Raw genomic sequence first — 18,780 nt, forward strand, 5'->3', positions numbered from 1 at the left:
TGTGAAGATAAAGTGAGGTGATACACAGTGCTTATACCAGCTCTTGGCACCCCGGGAGTGCCCACAAAGGGCAGCTGTTGTGATTATTACTGCATGTCAGGCACTGTACAGAGGCTGTCCCCTGGCATCGGGCCAGGCCAACTACATGCAACTTGAAAATACATCCATTTCTATGTTATTCTAAGAGCTCCCCAGGAAGGCCTGCCAGCCCGAGCCCCTTAGCACCTTCCTCCAGCGCAGGTGGATAATGTGTCCTCACTTCAACCCCGGAGCCACCCCCTTAGCAGCCCAGAGGTTTGCCTGCAGAGATCCTGCATCCCCCACCATCCTCATGCCCCTAAACCTGCTCCGGTGTTGGGATGTCTGGGATTCAAACCCTGAGTCTGCTACGTATCAGTGCTGTGACCTTGGGCAAATTGCTTAAGTTCCCCATGCCTTGGTTTTCCTATCTATAAAGGTTTGTGTTGGAAGATCAAATGAGTTAATCATTCCAAAGTGCTCAGAGTCGTGCCCGGCCTATGGCAGAGGTTTCAGGGGCTGCTCTGATATGAGTTTAGGAATGAAAAGCTTTCATTTCGAAGGATTTCAGGCTCCAGGTTTGACCTAAGAGCGTTTAGTTTGGGCAGCAGGGTGAGGCATGGAAACCGGGGCCTGTAGGAGGCATCAGGAGACAGCACTGGCCTCAGCTCTTCCCTGACCGCTGTGTGAGCTTGGGGAGGTCACTTGCCCCCCGAGGGCCTTTGCCCATTGCTTCACCTATAAAACAGACATGCCAACAAGAACATGCTTTCAATAACCCTTATTTCAGAGGGCCGTCACCAGGTTCAGGCTATGTGGGCAAAAGGGCTTTATAAAAAGCCCTTCCCGTTAGCTAGCAAATGCTCTTTACCTTCGCTGTTAAGCACTTCATCATCCTCGCAGTCCATGGCAGAAGATTCGAGATTGTCTCTGTCACAGTTCACCAGCAGGATGGCACCCTGTCCACAAGGGCCCCAGGTCCAGGTCCTCTGGACACCAGCAGGGAAGAGTCATGCTTAGAAACTAGCATAGAGCCCTCCAACTCTTGCAGGAGGCATAGCAACTCCCCATCACCTCTTTTAAAAAATTTATTTATTTATTTATTATTTTTTTGAGACGGAGTCTCCCTCTGCTGCCAGGCTGGAGTGCAGTGGCGTGATCTTGGCTCACTGCAACCTCCACCTCCCAGGTTCAAGTGATTCTCCTGCCTCAGCCTCCTGAGTAGCTGGTACTATAGGCGCATGCCACCACACCTGGCTAATTTTTGTATTTCTAGTAGAGATGGGGTTTCACCATGTTGGCCAGGATGGCTCAATCTCTTGACCTCATGATCCATCCTCCTCGGCCTCCCAGAGTGCTGGGATTACAGGCATGAGCCACCACGCCCGGCCCCCATCACTTCTTTAACCCAGTGCAGTTTACACATCTTGCTCCCACATCAATTAATTATTTGATCTCAGGAGTGGATTTTTGCCTTTTACTCCAAAAGTCACAACCAAATTCATCCAAAACACAATTCATCCATTTTAAAAAAAGGAGCCCAAGACAGTCACATGGATTTCAACAGCTTTTAAGAAATGTTGGCTGGGCGCAGTGGCTCACATCTGTAATCCCAGCACTTTGGGAGGCTGAGGCAGGCAGATCACCTGAGGTCAGGAGTTCAAGACCAGCCTGGCCAACATGGCGAAACCCTATCTCTACTAAAAATACAAAAATTAGCTGGGCGTGGAGGCGTGCACCTGTAATTGCAGCTACTCAGGAGGCTGAGGTAGGAGAATTGCTTGAACCTGGGAGGCGGAGGTTGCGGTGAACCGCCCCTGCACTCCGGCTTGGGAGACAGAGCATGACTCCATCTCAATAAATAAATAAATAAATGTTGAGCTTGACAAACCAAATGCAGCTAAATATGTATGTCAAGATTCTAACCTAAATAGTTACTATTATGTGAACTCTTAATTACTCATTCAGCAAAGTGTGGTACTATTCTTAGCAGCCAGTTTATATCTGTCTAGAGATTAAAGCGCATTAAGCAGCCCCACCCTATAGGGATCTAATAGTGATGGCGCCTCCCTTCGCGGGAGAGCGTTTGCCCCCAGGAAATGACTGCATTTCGGGAGGGATACAGGGACAGATTCTACTCCTAGAGTTGTAATTTTTCTTCCCACTTTTGCTGACCCCACAAAGGATCTTCAGCTTTTTACAGGGCACAGCCCCCAGTGCACACCAGCATAAAATGGTGCAGGCAGCTCTGGGGTTTCAGGTTTACCTGCAGACTCTGGTTTAAGACAGCGTTCACCTGCCCTTTCTGCACATCCCATCATCCTGTCTTTCCACAACACACCCTCCCTCTCCCCACCTGGCTCCTTCCCGCCTCTCCCCCTGCCATTTCTTCCTTTCTCTGTTGTTCCCCCATGTAGACAGCTCTGCAGAAATCTCTCCCATATCAGCTATAGAGCATGGAGTAGGGAGTTTTTGAGCCAGAGTCGAGACCTGCCCACGAATTTCCTCTCTGCTGTGTATTAACCGGGTGACTCAGTAGCTTTTCCAGTTTGTAGGATAACACATCTGAACCCACAATTGGTGAAAATCTGATTTTGTAAAATAGATGGGAAATACATAAGCCAAAATATTAATGGTGATGCTAATTTTCTTTCTTTTTTTAACAGTTAACACGGAATACGTGAGACAGACCAGCATTTACCCCGTCACCACAAGGGGGCGCCCGGGGAGAATCCAGTAGAACTAGGAAAGGAGCGTTTGGGTGAGCGGTACCTGATCTTTCACAGCTCTGGTTGGCTTCACTTTGCCGGTGCGGGTGATGTCTGCGCACAGGGAGATTTCTGAAATCCCATCAAGTAAGAGGAGAGGTTGGTGAGGGTCCGGGGTTGGGGCACCCAGCCTGGCCCCGAATGGGCAGGTCGTTTCCCCAGGGGACTGTGTGCACCCATAGTGGGAGCCCCTCTACCTGTCCTTCAGAGGAGACACAGGTTCAAGACATCCCTCCTCCATGGCCCCCAGGAAGTCTGGCTACAGTTCGGACAGCAGAGCTGGGGCCTCAGACCACACCTGTTCCCTTTCAGCGGGGCCACAACAGTGATGTCCACCAGACCCTGCACATCTGGCCACCCCCAGGGATTTTGGAAGGAATTCCCAACCACCACAATGAGAGGTTCGATGTGAAGCCTCTGCAGGCACACCCTGCCAGCCTCTCGAAAGACTCTGGCCCCAGCCCTCAGTGACCTTGGGGTGGGGGACCCAGCGGTGACACCAGCCCCACGGGCTCTTCATGACATGTGTTGTGACTGTATCTGGGGACAAATGGCAACCCTGAACATGCCCCCACTCTGTCCAAATGGCTTGGCTGAGAAAGCAAATATTTGTTTGTAAATCCTTCCTCCCTCATCCGAATATATGACTGCAAGGTCATTCCAATAAAATAGATCCGTGTGCCCCACAGCATGATATGGTGACCCTTTTCCCACATGAGACTGACCCAGATGACCTTCTAAACATATTCATAGCCACGTCTTAGTTAGGGCCGGGGAAGCATTGTCCTTTCGTGGCCTGGACTTCCTGACTCCTTCACTAACCAATTGCATGACCTTGGACAAGTCTGTTTAGCTCTTGTGCCTCAGTTTCCTCATCTGTAAAATGGGATGATAATAATAACACCAATTTCACTGGATTGCTGTAAGGATTAAATGTAAAGTCTTAGCACAGTGCCTGGCAATCGAGTAAGTGCTGTAGTATTATTACTTAAATATGCATTAATGAATGAAATGCATTAATGAAATGAAACCTGAAGATTCTATATGCTACATATTATACATATATGTGTGTGTGTATATATTTTTTAGTTTTTGAGACTGGGTCTCACTCTGTCACCCAGGCTGGAGTGCAGTGGCACAATCATGTAGTCTTGACCTTCTGGGCTCGAGCAATCCTCCCACATCAGCCTCTTGAGTAGCTGGGACTACAGGCACATGCCACCATGCTCAGCTGTTTTTTTTTATTTTTTGTAGAGACAGGATCTCACTATGTTGCCCAGGCTGGTCTCAAACTCCTGGGCTCAAGCGATCCTCCTGCCTCCGCCTTCCAAAGCGCTGGGATTGCAGGTGTGAGCCACCATGTCTGGCTGCTACTTATATGTTTAATACACATAATGATACTAATCATGATATTATTGTTCAAAATGAGGTCAAGTTTAAGAATGGATTTTATTTAAAGAAGAACATTACATAAATATGAGTATAGGTGGATCATTGATATGGCAGAAATGGTGAAGATGAGATATAACTAATGGAATTTGAGGAACACTATCTATATTCTTGTATAAGGCAGTGCCATTATCTACTTTTTGTTATAGATATTTGAGGTATCAAAAAGGAATAGAGGGCCTGGTGCAGTGGTTCATGCCAGTAATCCCAGCACTTTGGGAGCCTGAGGCAGGCAGATCACCTGAGGTCAGAAGTTCAAGACCAGCCTGGCCAACATGGTGAAACTCCGTCTCTACTAAAAATACAAAAATTAGCCAGGCGTGGTGGCATGCGCCTGTAGTCCCAGCTACTAGGGACGCTGAAGCAGGAGGATCGCTTGAACCTGGGAGATGCAGGTTGCAGTGAGCCGAGATCATGCCATTGCACTCCAGCCTGGGTGACAGGGTGAGACTCCATCTCAAAAAAAAAAAAAAATTAATGGAGATGCATATATTGAAAATCCATGTTCCTACTTCCTAACTTGAGAAGCAAAATGTTAAGATATAATTAAAATTCCCCGCACCACCACTCCCACATTTTATTTCTTTGTGGCTCACTGACTAGGGATGGAATATTTCGAACTCCCAGATGTCTGACTGGCTAGAAACCATGCTTTTTCTCTGCTTAGTCTAAAGTAAGCTCCAGGTGTAGTTTCTCCTACAGAGACATCCTGCAGGGATTAGGAGGTGGGCAGGGGATGAGACAGCACTCTAGGATCCTGGTTGTCACTTACCCACCCCTGTGAGGTAGAGTAGAGCTTTGACTGGTGGAGTCTTGGGTCCGTAGTATGAAATCTGAACCTATGGGAGAGCAGATCACTAATGACTTCTCTTAGTCATTCAACAAACACCCACTGGACCCCTGCTATGTGCTGGCTCAGGGTAGGGCACTGGGGAGACAAAGATGGGCAAGAACTGGTCCTAGCCTGTAAGGAGTGGCCCCGTCCGATGGGAATGGAGGGAAAGCAAAAAGCTTGAATGACTGGTGCTACAGAAGAGCATCCTATGGGGGCCCAGCAATGGAGACACTCTGCCTGGCAGGGTCGTTTGTGAAGGAGTGTGCTTTGAGGTAGATCTGGGAAAGGGAGTAGGGGCCCAGCAGCTGGAGATGGGGCAGAAGAGGCGCTAGAGAGAGCTGATCATAAGCCACAGAACTGATTCTGGCAAGCAGAAGGGATCAAGGAAAGACCTGAAGAACCAGACCCTGGAAAGGCCGGGTCCTGGGGGATCTAGGGAGCAGGAGCTTTGAGTGGATGGAGGTTTCTTCAGGAAGAGATGAGAAAACACCAATCCACTGTGCCCAAGGTTCAGAAATCCTAGGAGAACACCTCGGATTGGCCAGAGGAGGGTGGAGCATCTGGGTTGACACATCCAAGCAAAATGGCGGTGGGGAGTTTCCAAAGCAGAGCCAAAGAGCTGCCACCAGAGGAAGAGGAGCTCCTGAGGGGCCATGCGGAGGTGCTCGGACCTGCCCTGTAGACAGTGGAAATCCAGGAAAACGCCACGGCCATCACTGCCTCTGCCTGGACCATGGTGTCAGCCTTCTGTCTGGTCTCCCTGCCTCCCACCCACTCCTTAGATCCTATCTACTTGCTAGGCCACAGCCATTGGGATCTTTCTAAAGTACAAATGCTGTCTTGTTATTCGCTGGCTGAAAACTTTTTGTTGGCTTCCTGTTGTTCACAGTAAATGAGGTCCCTGATACCAAACTCTTCAAACTGACTACTTCACCTCCTGCTCCATCTACCTTTCTTGCCATACAGAACTTCCTCAGTTTCCCCAACACGTCTCACCCTTTTCTCATCCAGAGAGTGCACACAGGCTGCCCCTCTGTGTCAAACTCTCTCCTCTCTCCTGCTCTTAGGTGGGTAGTTCGTGTCATCCTTCAGCTTGCTACTTCTTTCAGGAAGCCTTCCCTGACCACCCCCTCCCCAGCCTGCCTGGATAGTCAAGCTCTGTGTTCCCCCAGGGAGAAGCCTGCTTGGCTGGTTCTGCTGGGAATAAGTGGCTGTTGGCCCAGATATCTGTGGGAACCCCAGAGGGTCCTGTTGAGCCCATCTACAGGCAAAGGGGGTGTAGTAGGTGGAATGGTGGTCCCCAAAAAGGTACAACCATATCCTAATCCCTGGAACTTGTCGATGTGATTTCATTTGGAAAAAAAGTCTTTGCAGATCTAAGTTGAGGATCTTGAGACCAGATGCAGTGGCTCACGCCTGTAATCCCAGCACTTTGGGAGGCCGAGGTGAGCGGATCACTTGAGGTCAGGAGTTTGAGACCAGCCTGACCAACATGGCGAAACCCCGTCTCTACTTAAAAAAATACAAAAATTAGCTGGGCGTGGTGGCGAGTGCCTGTAATCCCAGCTACTTGGGAGGCTGAGGTAGGAGAATCGTCTGAACCCAGGAGGCGGAGGTTGCAGTGAGCAGAGATTGCACCACTGCAGTCCAGCCTGGGCGACAGAGCGAGACTCTTGTCTCAAAAAAATAAAAAAGGATCTTGAGATGAGGAGATCACCCTGGACCATCCAGCTGGGCCCCAAATCCCATGGCAAGTGCCTTTATGAGAGAGGCAGAGGGGGATTCCACAGAGAAGGGGCAGAGGTGATGCGACCGTGGAAGCAGACTGGAGTGAGACAGTCACAGATCAGACTGCTGACAGCCCCCAGAAGCTGGAAGAGGCAAATAATTATTCTCCCCTGGAGCCTCCAGAAAAATCTGGCCCTGCTGGCACCTTGACCTCAGACTTCTGAACCCCAGAACAGTGAGAGGATACATTTCTGTTGTTTTAAGCAAACCATGGTGATTTTCTTTCTTTTGTTTTTTTGAGACGGAGTTTTGCTCTTTCACCCAGGCTGGAGTGAAGTGGCGCAATCTTGGCTCACTGAAACCTCCCCCTCCCAGGTTCAAGCTATTCTCCTGCCTCAGCCTCCTGAGTAGCTGGGATTACAGGCGCTCGCCACTACGCCCAGCTAATTTTTGTATTTTTAATAGAGATGGGGTTTCACCGTGTTGGCCAGGCTGGTCTCGAACTCCTGACCTCAGGTGATCCAACCGCCTCGGCCTCCCAAAGTGCTGGGATTACAGGTGTGAGCCACTGTGCCCGGCCACCATGGTGATTTTCTATACCAGACACAGGAAACCGATCCAGGAGCATGGACCAGCGTCCCTTGGGGCTACCAGTTTGTGGCCTCCATAAAACTCAGCATCATTTGCAATTGTTTGTTTACCAGTAGATTCTCTGACGCCACCATTCATAGGTTGTAAGCCCCATGAGGGCTGCACCCTCAGCTGTCTTATTCATTTCTGGATTCCCAGTGCCTGGCAGTGTCTAGCAGTGTCTGGCATGTGTTAGGTACTGACTAAAGATTTGCTGAATAGAGTTTAATCTAAACCCTGACCTCCATGAACCCCTGGTAGCCATATATTATTGTCCCCAAGGACACTATGGCCGGAAGAAGCCATCATGAGCTCTTTCACAGGGCAAGAGGCTCTGCCAGGCTGGTGCTGTGGATCATGGCAGGACAGAGGGTGAGTGGCTGCCCTGCTGAAGCCCATCCACACTGCCACCCCAAAGCTATGAAACTCACCTTCTGGTCACCTGTGCTACCACTGGCCGCTTTCATCGTCAGGGTCACCTCTACCCCAGGGTCCAGGGGCCACGTGGAGGAACCTGTGGATTTCTTCTTGGCTGGAGGGCTGTGGGCAATATCCACGACCACCCCTGGGGAGGCATTGATGCTGAAGGACGTGCAGTCCTCAGGGGCAGAGCTGTGGACAAGACGCATGGGAAAGCAGAGGATGCAGTGAGGAGGGGCTGGGCCAGCCATGGCTCTCCCAGCATTTCTCCTTGTGATGGTTAATATTAGGTGTCAGCTTGTTTGGACTGAAAGATGCAAAGTATTTTTTCTGGGTGTATCTGTGAGGGTGTTGCCAGAGGAGGTTGGCATTTGAGTCAGTGGACTGGGAGAGGAAGACCCACCCTCAGTATGGGTGGGCACCATCCAGTCGGCTGCCAGCAAGGCTACAACCAAAACAGGTGGAAGAGGTGGGATCACCTTGCTCACTGGGGCTTCTGGCTGCCTTCTTTCTCCAATGCTGGATGCTTCCTCCCGCTCCTCCTGCCCTTAGACACTAGACTCCAGGTTCATTGGCTTTTCGACTCTGGGACTTGCTCCAGTGGCTTGCTAGGGGCTCTTGGGCCTTTGGCCACAGACTGAAGGCTGCATTGTTGGCTTCCTTGGTTTGAGGCTTTCAAATTCAGACTGAGCCACTGCCAGCTTCTCTCTTCCCCAGCTTGCAGATTGTGGGACTTTGCCTTGTGATCGTGTGAGCCAGTTCTCCCTAATAAACTCTCTCTCTCACACACACACCCTATTATTCTGTCCCTCTGGAGAACCCTGACTAATATACTCCTTTTCCCAACAGGTGTAAAAACCAAACAGCAGCCAGTGCTTACTCTGACCGTGGGGAGTAAGTACTGTAAGGTTGTTAGGAGGGAATGAGACTGACAGAAAGCGAATCCCCTGACCTGAAGGGTTTGCATTTGAACTAGAAAAATAGCAGAGGGATGGGCACACTAAAGACTCCCACACACACGGATGTAGGCATGGAGGGGTGTGTCCACCTAGAGGTTTCCACCACGCCACTGTGCACACGCAGGATTGTGCATGTACAAAGCATCATAGACTTCTGCTTCTGGAATTGTGGCAGACCAGGTACTCTGAAGGACCTTCCTCTTAAGAAACAACTGGATCATGGATAAAATATACTTTTTAAAGCATTGCTGAACTCATGAGAAATAAGGTAAATCTCCCAGAATTAGCCTTCTTCATGTGCACACAAACATACACACACATGCACATACACAGTGGTCAAAGTGAAGAACATCAAAGACAAAGAGAGGATCTTAAAGGCATTCAGAAAGGAAAGTCAGATTATCTAGGACGAAATAACAATTCGATTGGAAGCAGACTTGTCAACAACAGTGACATCCAAAAAACAGTTGTGTCATCTCTTTATAGTATTTCGGGAAAATAGTTGACCCTTGAAGAGCACAGGTTTGAATTGCGTGAGTCCACTTCTACTCTGATTTCCTTCCTCCTCTGCCACCTCTGAGACAGCAAGACCAACCCCTCTTCCTCCTCAGCCTACTCAACATGAAGACGAGGCTGAAGACCCTTATGATGATCCACTTCCACTTAATGAACAGTAAATGTATTTTCTCTTCCTTATGATTTTCTTTTCTTTAGCTTACTTTGTTGTAAGACCACAGTATATAATACATGTAACATTCAAAATATCTGTTAATCAACTGTTTATGTTACTAGTAAGCCTCCCATCAACAGTAGTCTATTAGTAGTTAAGTTTTGGAGAGTCAAAGTTATACAAGATTTACTATTTTTTTTTTTTTTTTTTGAGACGGGGTCTCACTCTGTCACCCAGGCTGGAGTGCAGTGGCGTGATCTCGGCTCACTGCAAGCTCCACCTCCCGGGTTCACGCCATTCTCCTCCCTCAGCCTCCCGTATACACAGATTTTCAACTACATTGGGGGTCAGCAGTCCCATCCGCAATGTTATTCAAGGGTCAATTGTAACTGTTAACCTAGAATCGTGCACTTGTGCAAAAAATATCTTAATAAAGATATTTATTAAGATATTAATAAAATAGTAATATTAATATTTTATTAATAAATTATATCTTAATATAATTTATTATATTAAGATATCTTAATAAATATCTTAATAAAAATATCTTAATAAAGATATTTTTGGATGAACAAAAACTGATATTTTAAAATCAGATTTTCACCAAGGCAATTTCTGAAGGCATAGTTTAGGATGGAGGTATCTGATGTCATAAGAATGGTCTGAAGTGCAACCAAGAATGGTGAACAAATAAAATGGTAAATATTTTGGTAAATCTAAACCAACATTGTATACAAAAAAGTCATAAAAACTGTGGGATAATAAAGGCAGAATATAATTTGGCAGGAGGATGAGAGAGTTGAAGTATTTTGAGGTCCTTGATTAAAAGGGAAATTAAGATATTGTTTAACTCTAGATTTTTTAGAGTTAAACTTATTTTTCTTTTTTTTAGAGACAGGGTCTCCCTTTGTCACCCAGGGTAGAGGACAGTGACGTGATCACAATTCACTGCAGCCTTGACCTCCTATGCTCAAGTGATCCTCGTGTCTCAGCCTCCCAAGTAGCAGGGACTACAGGTGCATGCCGCCACACCCAGCTAATTTTTAAAATTTTTTGTAGAGACAGAGTCTCGCTATGTTACCCAGGCTTGTCTCAAACTCCTGGCCTCAAGCAATCCTTCTGCCTTGGTCTTCCAAAGTGCTGGGATTACAGGCATGAGCCACTGTGCCTGGCCTAAACTTTTATGCGCCTGGCCTATACTTTTAAAGGTCTTTGGCCGAGCACGGTGGCTCATGCCTATAATCCCAGCGCTTTGGGAGGCCAAGGCAAGAGGATTGTTTGCACCCAGGAGTTTGAGACCAGCCTGGGCAACATAGGGAGATCCTGTCTCTACAAAAAATAAAACAATTAGCTGGGTATGGTGGCTTGTGCCTGTAGTCATGGATACTCAAAATGCTGAAGAAAGAGGATCACTTGAGTCCAGGAGGTCAAGGATGCAGTGAGCCATGATTCTGCACTCCACAACATCTGCACTCCATCCTGGGCAACAGAGTGAGAACCTGTCTTTAAGAAATAAAATAAATAAAGATATTCACCAAAATAATAGAAATAGCATTTATAAATTTCTACACATGGGAAAAATGCAATAATAAGAAAATGAATAGGAGAACTGCCTTCCAAAAAAGCAAGGAAAGAGAAAAGGCCACATAGGGAGAAATTGGACAAATAAAAATAAAAGATTGGTGAGAACAAATCCAAATATGTAAATAATTGCTTGTAATCCCAGCACTTTGGGAGGCTGAGGTGAGAGGATCACATGAGGTTAGGAGTTTGAGACCAGCCTGGCCAACGTGGCAAAAGCCAGTCTCTACTAAAAAAAAATACAAAAATTAGCTGGGCATGGTGGTATGTGCCTGTAATCTCAGCCACTTGGGAGGCTGAGGCAGGAGAATTGCTTGAACCCGAGAGGCAGAGGTTGCAGTAACCTGAGATCACACCACTGTACTCCAGCCTGGGTGACAAAGCGAGACTCCATCTCAAAAAAAAAAAAAAGTAAATAATCAAAATAAATATAACAGGATTAATATTGCCAGTTAAAATAGAGTTTTCATTAAATAAACAAAATCCAGTAATATACTGTTTATAAGAAACACATCTAAAATATAACAATCCAGAAAAGTTGAAAAATTTTTAAAAAGGAAAAAAGATACATTAAGCAAATGCTAACCCAAAGAGAGCTGGGATGGATATATTAATATCAAAAGAATGAATTATTAGACAAAACACATTGGTATCAATAGAGAGGATTACAACCTAATGATATACGGTTTAACTTACCTAGAAGATATTCTAAACTTGTATGCATCTAATAAGAGCCTCAACATATATAAAGCAAGGCTGGGCATGGTGGCTCATACCAACACATTGGGAGGCCAAGGTGGGCAGATTGCCTGAGCCCAGGAGTTTAAGACCAGCCTGAGCAATATGGTAAAACCCCATCTCTACAAAAAATACAGAATAATTAGCCAGGCACTGTGGCATGCACCTGTAGTGCTAGCTACTCAGGAGGCAGAGGTGGGAAGATCACTTGAGCCTGGGAGGCAGAGGTTGCAGTGAGCCAATATTGCACCACTGTACCCCAGCCTGGGTGACAGAGTGAGAGGGTGAGACTGCGTCTCAAAAAAAAAAAAGCATATAAGGCAAACATTAATAGAAATACATTCATAGAGAAAAGAAGTTGACAAAACCACCATCAGAGTTGAAGATTTCAACTCTTCTTTCTCAATCAACAATAGATTCAGCAGATAAAAATTAAGTAATGATACAGATTTTGCTAACATAATTAACAAAGTTGATTTAGTGGATATATATAGAATTGTGTATCCCACAAGTAGCAAATATACATTTTCCCAAGCAAAGCACACACAGGTCATGGGTCATTTAAAAAAGTGACTATGTAATTGGCCATAAAGCAAGTCAACGACAGTGTGACAAACATTAAAGCATAGGTAATATATGGGTAGCAGAGTCTCTGATCATAATGTAACTAAGTTAGAAGTCACTAGTATAAAGTATGTTTTTAAAAGCACCATATATTTGGAAATTTAAAACCAGACATCTCAATTACTTACAAGTCAAAGGACAATTAATAATGGAAATTAAGTAATAATACTTAGGACTGAGCAATAACTAAAACACTATTTTCAAAACTTTTGGGGAGATGTAAAAGTGACACTTTATGCCTTAAATGTTTATATTTTTAAAAATAAAGTAAAAGCTGAAAATTAATAGAAAAAGAAAATGTAATGTAAAATCCCAAAATAAAATAAAGTTGGAAGAAATCTGTGAAATAATAACACAAATCAATAAAGCCAAAAGTTGGTTCTTAGAATAGACCAATAAAACTGACAAATCTCTGGCAACATTGATCAAGAGAAAAAATATTAGGAAAGCAAAAGAAATATTACTGAAGATAAAGCAGATTTTTTTTTTTCTGTAGATAGTTGATAAAAGGTTAACAAAAGACCCACAGAGAACGTCCTGTTTAACAGGGAAAATGTGAAAACCTTCCCTTTAAAGTCAGAAACATGGGGCTGGGTGCAGTGGCTCATGCCTGTAATCCTAGAACTTTGGGAAGCTGAGGTGGGCAGATCCCATGAGGTCGGGAGTTGGAGACCAGCCTGGCCAACGTGGCGAAACCCTGTCTCTACTAAAAATACAAAAATTAACTGGGTAGTGCACGTCTGTAATCTCAGCTACTGGGGAGGCTGAGGCATGAGAATCATTTCAACCTGGGAGGCAGAGGTTGCAGTGAGTCAAGATTGTGCCATTGCACTCCAGCCTTCGTAACAGAGTGAGACTCTGTTTAAAAAAAAAAAAAAAAAAGCCTCTCCCTCTCCCTCTCTCTCTCTCCCTCTCTCCCTCTCTCCTTCTCTCCCTCTCCCTGTCCGTCTCCCTCTCCCCACGGTCTCCCTCTCCCTCTCTTCCATGGTCTCCCTCTGATGCCCAGCGGAAGCTGGACTGTGCTGCTGCCATCTTGGCTCACTGCAACCTCCCTGCCTGAGTCTCCTGCCTCAGCCTGCCAAGTGCCTGCGATTGCAGGCGCGCGCTGCCACGCCTGACTGGTTTTCGTATTTTTTTGGTGGAGACGGGGTTTCGCTGTGTTGGCCGGGCTGGTCTCCAGCTCCTAACTGCCAGTGATCCGCCAGCCTCGGCCTCCCGAGGTGCTGGGATTGCAGACGGAGTCTCGTTAACTCAGTGCTCAGTGGTGCCCAGGCTGGAGTGCAGTGGCATGATCTTGGCTCGCTACAACCTCCACCTCCCAGCCGCCTGCCTTGGCCCCCCAAAGTGCCAAGATTGCAGCCTCTGCCCGGCCGCCACCCCGTCTGGGAAGTGAGGAGCGTCTCTGCCTGGCCGCCCATCGTCTGGGATATGAGGAGCCCCTCTGCCTGGCTGCCCAGTCTGGAAAGTGAGGAGCGTCTCTGCCTGGCCGCCATCCCACCTAGGAAGTGAGGAGCGCCTCTTCCCGGCCACCATCCCATCTAGGAAGTGAGGAGCGTCTCTGCCCAGCTGCCCATCGTCTGAGATGTGGGGAGCGCCTCTGCCCCGCCGCCCCGTCTGGGATGTGAGGAGCACCTCTGCCCGGCCGTGACCCCGTCTGGGAGGTGAAGAGCGTCTCTGCCCGGCCGCCCCGTCTGAGAAGTGAGGAGACCCTCCGCCTGGCAGCCGCCCAGTCTGAGAAGTGAGGAGCGCCTCTGCCCGGCAGCCACCCCGTCTGGGAAGTGAGGAGCGTCTCCGCCCGGCAGCCACCCCGTCCGGGAGGGAGGTGGGGGTCAGCCCCCCACCCGGCCAGCCGCCCCGTCCGGGAGGGAGGTGGGGGGCTCAGCCCCCCGCCCGGCCAGCCGCCCCGTCTGGGAGCGAGGTGGGGGGGTCAGCCCCCCGCCCGGCCAGCCGCCCCGTCCGGGAGGTGAGGGGCGCCTCTGCCCGGCCGCCCCTACTGGGAAGTGAGGAGCCCCTCTGCCCGGCCACCACCCCGTCTGGGAGGTGTACCCAACAGCTCATTGAGAACGGGCCATGATGACAATGGAGGTTTTGTGGAATAGAAAAGGGGGAAAGGTGGGGAAAAGATTGAGGAATCAGATGGTTGCTGTGTCTGTGTAGAAAGAAGTAGACATGGGAGACTTTTCATTTTGTTCTGTACTAAGAAAAATTCTTCTGCGTTGGGATCCTGTTGATCTATGACCTTACCCCCAACCCTGTGCTCTCTGAAACATGTGCTGTGTCCACTCAGGGTTAAATGGATTAAGGGCGGTGCAAGATGTGCTTTGTTAAACAGATGCTTGAAGGCAGCATGCTCGTTAACAGTCATCACCACTCCCTAATCTCAAGTACCCAGGGACACAAACACTGCGGAAGGCCGCAGGGTCCTCTGCCTAGGAAAACCAGAGACCTTTGTTCACTTGTTTATCTGCTGACCTTCCCTCCACTATTGTCCTATGACCCTGCCAAATCCCCCTCTGCGAGAAACACCCAAGAATGATCAATTAAAAAAAAAAAAAAATCAGGAACGTGGTAGGGATCAAAAAGTCACATCTTTTTGACATCGTGTGGATGATTCTAACCACTGCAGCAAGAGAAAAAAAGACATAAAGTAAAAGATATAGAGTGAAAAGTAAGAAAAAAACTGCCAATATTGACAGAAAATACAGTTGTCTGCAAACCCCAAAAGAGTGAATTAAACTTTTTTAAACATTAAAAATAAATAAAAAGACAAAAGTTTAATAAGGTGACTAATAAAGAGGAAAAAATAAATTACATTTCTATACATCAGCAATAAATAGGAAACAAATATTTTTCTTTTTTTCTAGCAAACCATTTCTTCAAGAAGAAAACAATTTTTAAAAAACTGATATAATTTACAAAAGGAAAAAATACTGTAAAGTACCTAGGATAAATCTAGCAAAACGTGTAAGATTTTTATGAAGACAATATTCAAACTTTATTGAAAGCCATTAGAGAAGATCCAAATAAATAGAAATACTATGTATATGGTTAGGAAGGCTTATTGCCATAAAAGTATGAATTCTCTCCAATGGATTTATATATTCAATGGAATTTTAGGGTTTCTCATGGAACTTGACAAGTTGATTTTTAAATCTACACGAGAAATCCAGGAACTAAGTTGGTCAAGGTACTTGTAAAGGAAAGTAGTAAAAGGTGAGGCACTTTCTCAACCAGGTATAAGACTTCCTATAAAGCCATGGAACTTAAGATGGGGTTTTAATGGCTCAGGCCAAGACAAAGGAAGGATAAAACTTAAAGGAGATACAACTTGATCTATGACAGAAATAGGCTTGCAGATGGCTGGAGGTAGTAGAGACTATATCACAAATGTTGCTGGAGCAATTGCTCATTCATACAGAAAATACTAAATTGGAAAAATAATTAAATTGATCCCAGCCTCACACCATACACAAAAATCAGCTGGAGGGAGATAAAGACTTAAATGTGAAAGTCAGAACTTTGAATCTCTAAAAGAGGATACAGGATAACATATTTATGCTTTCTCTGAAACAAGACTCAAAACCAGTAAACCTGAAGGAAAAGATCAAAAAATTCAACTAGATGTAAATAAATAGGCCAGGTGCAGTGGCTCACACCTTTAATCCCAGTGCTTTGGGAGGCCAAGGTGGGAAGATCACTTGAGCCAGGAGTTCAAGGCCAGCCAGGGCAACATAGTGAGACCTGTCTCTATTTTTTAAAAAATTAACATCAATTTAAAAATTAAAAAAGAAAATAAATTCTGTTAATCAAAAGACAATATAAAGTAAAAAGACAAGCACAATGTAAGGAGAATATATTCACAACATAAAACCAACAAAGGCTTAGCATGCAGACTATTTAAAGAACTTAGGCAAATCAACATGAAAACATGAAGAGGCACTTCACCTTACTAATAAGTAAGAGAATGAAAAGGTCAGCACCATAAAGAAATAGGGTTTTATACCCACTCAATTGGTGAAAAATAACTATAAAATGACACGATTCAACAGAAACTCTAACACACTGCTTACTGGAGTGTGAAATTAACCATTTTGCAAAAAAAAAAAAAAAAAACCCAACTTGGTGTTATTAGCCAACCCCAAACCCAGCAATTTGACTTCTAGGCAGATACTCTGGAGAATCTCTTTCATGTGTTCACTAGGAGACATGTTCAAGAAAGTTCAGAGCAGCCCTTTCTGTAATGTGAACAATGAAACATGGTCTAAATACCCACAAAAGAATAGCTAATAAATTATAGTGGATTCACAGTGGACAATCCCTAGAGAGGCAGAACTCCGTCCACATAAGGTCACAGAAACACTTAGGATTACATGTGTTTTTTGTTTGTTTGTTTGTTTGTTGTTGTTGTTGTTGTTGTTTGTTTGCTTGTTTTTTGAGGTGAGATCTCACTCTGTTGCCCAGGCTGGAGTGTAGTGGTGTGATCTCAGCTCACTGCAACCTCTGCCTCCTGGGCTTAAGCTAGCCTCTCATCTCAGCCTCCCAAGTAGCCAGGACTACAGGCGTGCACCATCACACCCAGCTGATTTTTGTATTTTTGTAGAGATGGGGTTTTGCCATGTCATGCAGGCTAGTCTTGAACCCCCAGACTTAAGTGATCTGCCGCCTTGGCCTCCCAAAGTGCTGGGATTACAGGCATGAATCACAGTACCTGGCTTAGGATTACATTTTCTATTTTTATCTTTGTATTGAATATTTGTCTCTATATTAAGAGTTATATGTATTCATTATAAAGAATTAGGAAAATACAGGAAAAGTATATGGTGGACAGACTTCTAAGATGGTCCCCAATAATTCCCGTCTCTGCTGTTCATGCCCTTGTGTAATTCTCTCCCCTTGAGTATGGGCTGGACTTACTGACTTCCTTCTAACCAATGGAAAATGGTAAAAGTGCTGGAATATCACTTCTGTCATAAGGTTACAATAGAATTCTCTCTCTGTCTCTCTCTCTGCCTGTCTCTTGCCTTCTTGGCTTGCTCACCTTGATGAAGCAAGCTGCCATTTTGTGAGCTATGGAGAGGCCAACATGGCAGGAAACTGAGGGAGGCTTCCAGCCAACAGCCAGGGAGGAACTGAGGTTCCAACACCCTGCAAGGCCCTGAATCCTACCAACAGCCATATGAGTGGGCTTGGAAGTGTCACCTTCCCTGGTGGAGCCTTAGCATGACTACGGCTCTACCAATACCTTGATTATGAGAAACCTTGAAGCAAAGAACCCAGCTAAACCATACTGGATTGCTAACCTATAGAAATTATGATATAATAAATGTTATCATTTTGAGCCACTAAGTTTTGGGACAATTTGTTACACAGTATAGATAGCTAATACAGTATACCAGAAGAAAGAAGAAGTGGGAGGGGGAGAAGGGGAGAAAGAGAGAAAAAGAGAAAGAAGAAGGAAAGAAAGAAGGAAGGGAGGGAAGAAGACATAAATTGCCTAGAAGAAAATGAATCTTACCACTTACAGACTGTGAAAGGAAAATACATTTTGGGACCCCAAACTCACTAAGCCAAAAGGAAGAGTCCTGGGAACTGGGTCCCTCAAACCTGCCTCTCATGGTTCATAAATAAAATAACTATAAAGATAAAAAGCTACATACTTCCCTTACAATTGGCCCACAAGGAAATTCCCTGTGGGCCCCAAAGATCTTTACCCTGAAACAGTTCTGTTGAATTTCTCCCTAGCAATTGTACATTTATAGCTTATCTTTTTTTTTTTTTTTTTTTTTTTTTTGAGATGGAGTCTCACTCTGTCACCTAGGCTAGAGTGCAGTGGTGCAATCTCAGCTCACTGCAGCCTCCGCCTCCCAGGTTCAAGCAATTCTCCTGTCTCAGCCTCCCAAGTAGCTGGGACTACAGGTGCATGCCACCACTCCCGGCTAATTTTTTGTATTTTTAGTAGAGATAGGGTCTCACCATATTGGTCAGGCTGGTCTCAAACTCCTGACCTCAGGTGATCCACCTGCCTTGGCCTCCCAAAGTGTTGGGATTACAGGCGTGAGCCACCATGCCCAGCTGATAGCTTATCTTTACAGGTACAGGGCAAAGGACAGAGCTTATCTTTACAGGTACAGGACAAAGGACAGAACTCAAAGTCATCCCTCTGCTCCCCTGAGACAAATGCATATGTAATTGCTTCCTCTCTGCTATATTTATGTAATCTCATGTAAAAATGCAGATTCACTGAGCTAGATGAATGCATAAGTGACTACTCCTCTACCTTGCCTCACACGAAAATTGTGTTTTCAGTAAAAGGCTGATCAAAGACTCAAAAGGATGCAACTGTTTGTCTCTTATCCACCC

At 45.9% G+C, this 18,780-nt stretch overlaps 1 protein-coding gene across 1 annotated transcript in view; it reads right to left on the minus strand.

The window, feature by feature from the left end:
- Positions 1-18,780, minus strand: part of PADI4 (peptidyl arginine deiminase 4) — a 57,131-nt gene that overhangs the window by 24,635 nt on the left and 13,716 nt on the right. The window contains exons 2-5 of the mRNA XM_019036436.3: positions 7,860-8,040; positions 5,008-5,074; positions 2,791-2,858; positions 890-1,007 (exon numbers count right to left, since the gene is read on the minus strand). Of these exons, the coding sequence (XP_018891981.1) occupies positions 890-1,007; positions 2,791-2,858; positions 5,008-5,074; positions 7,860-8,040 (434 nt within the window). The remainder of the gene's footprint in view (positions 1-889; positions 1,008-2,790; positions 2,859-5,007; positions 5,075-7,859; positions 8,041-18,780) is intronic.

This window comes from Gorilla gorilla, chromosome 1 (assembly GCF_029281585.2).
Source record: "Gorilla gorilla gorilla isolate KB3781 chromosome 1, NHGRI_mGorGor1-v2.1_pri, whole genome shotgun sequence".
NCBI classification, from domain to species: domain Eukaryota; kingdom Metazoa; phylum Chordata; class Mammalia; order Primates; family Hominidae; genus Gorilla; species Gorilla gorilla.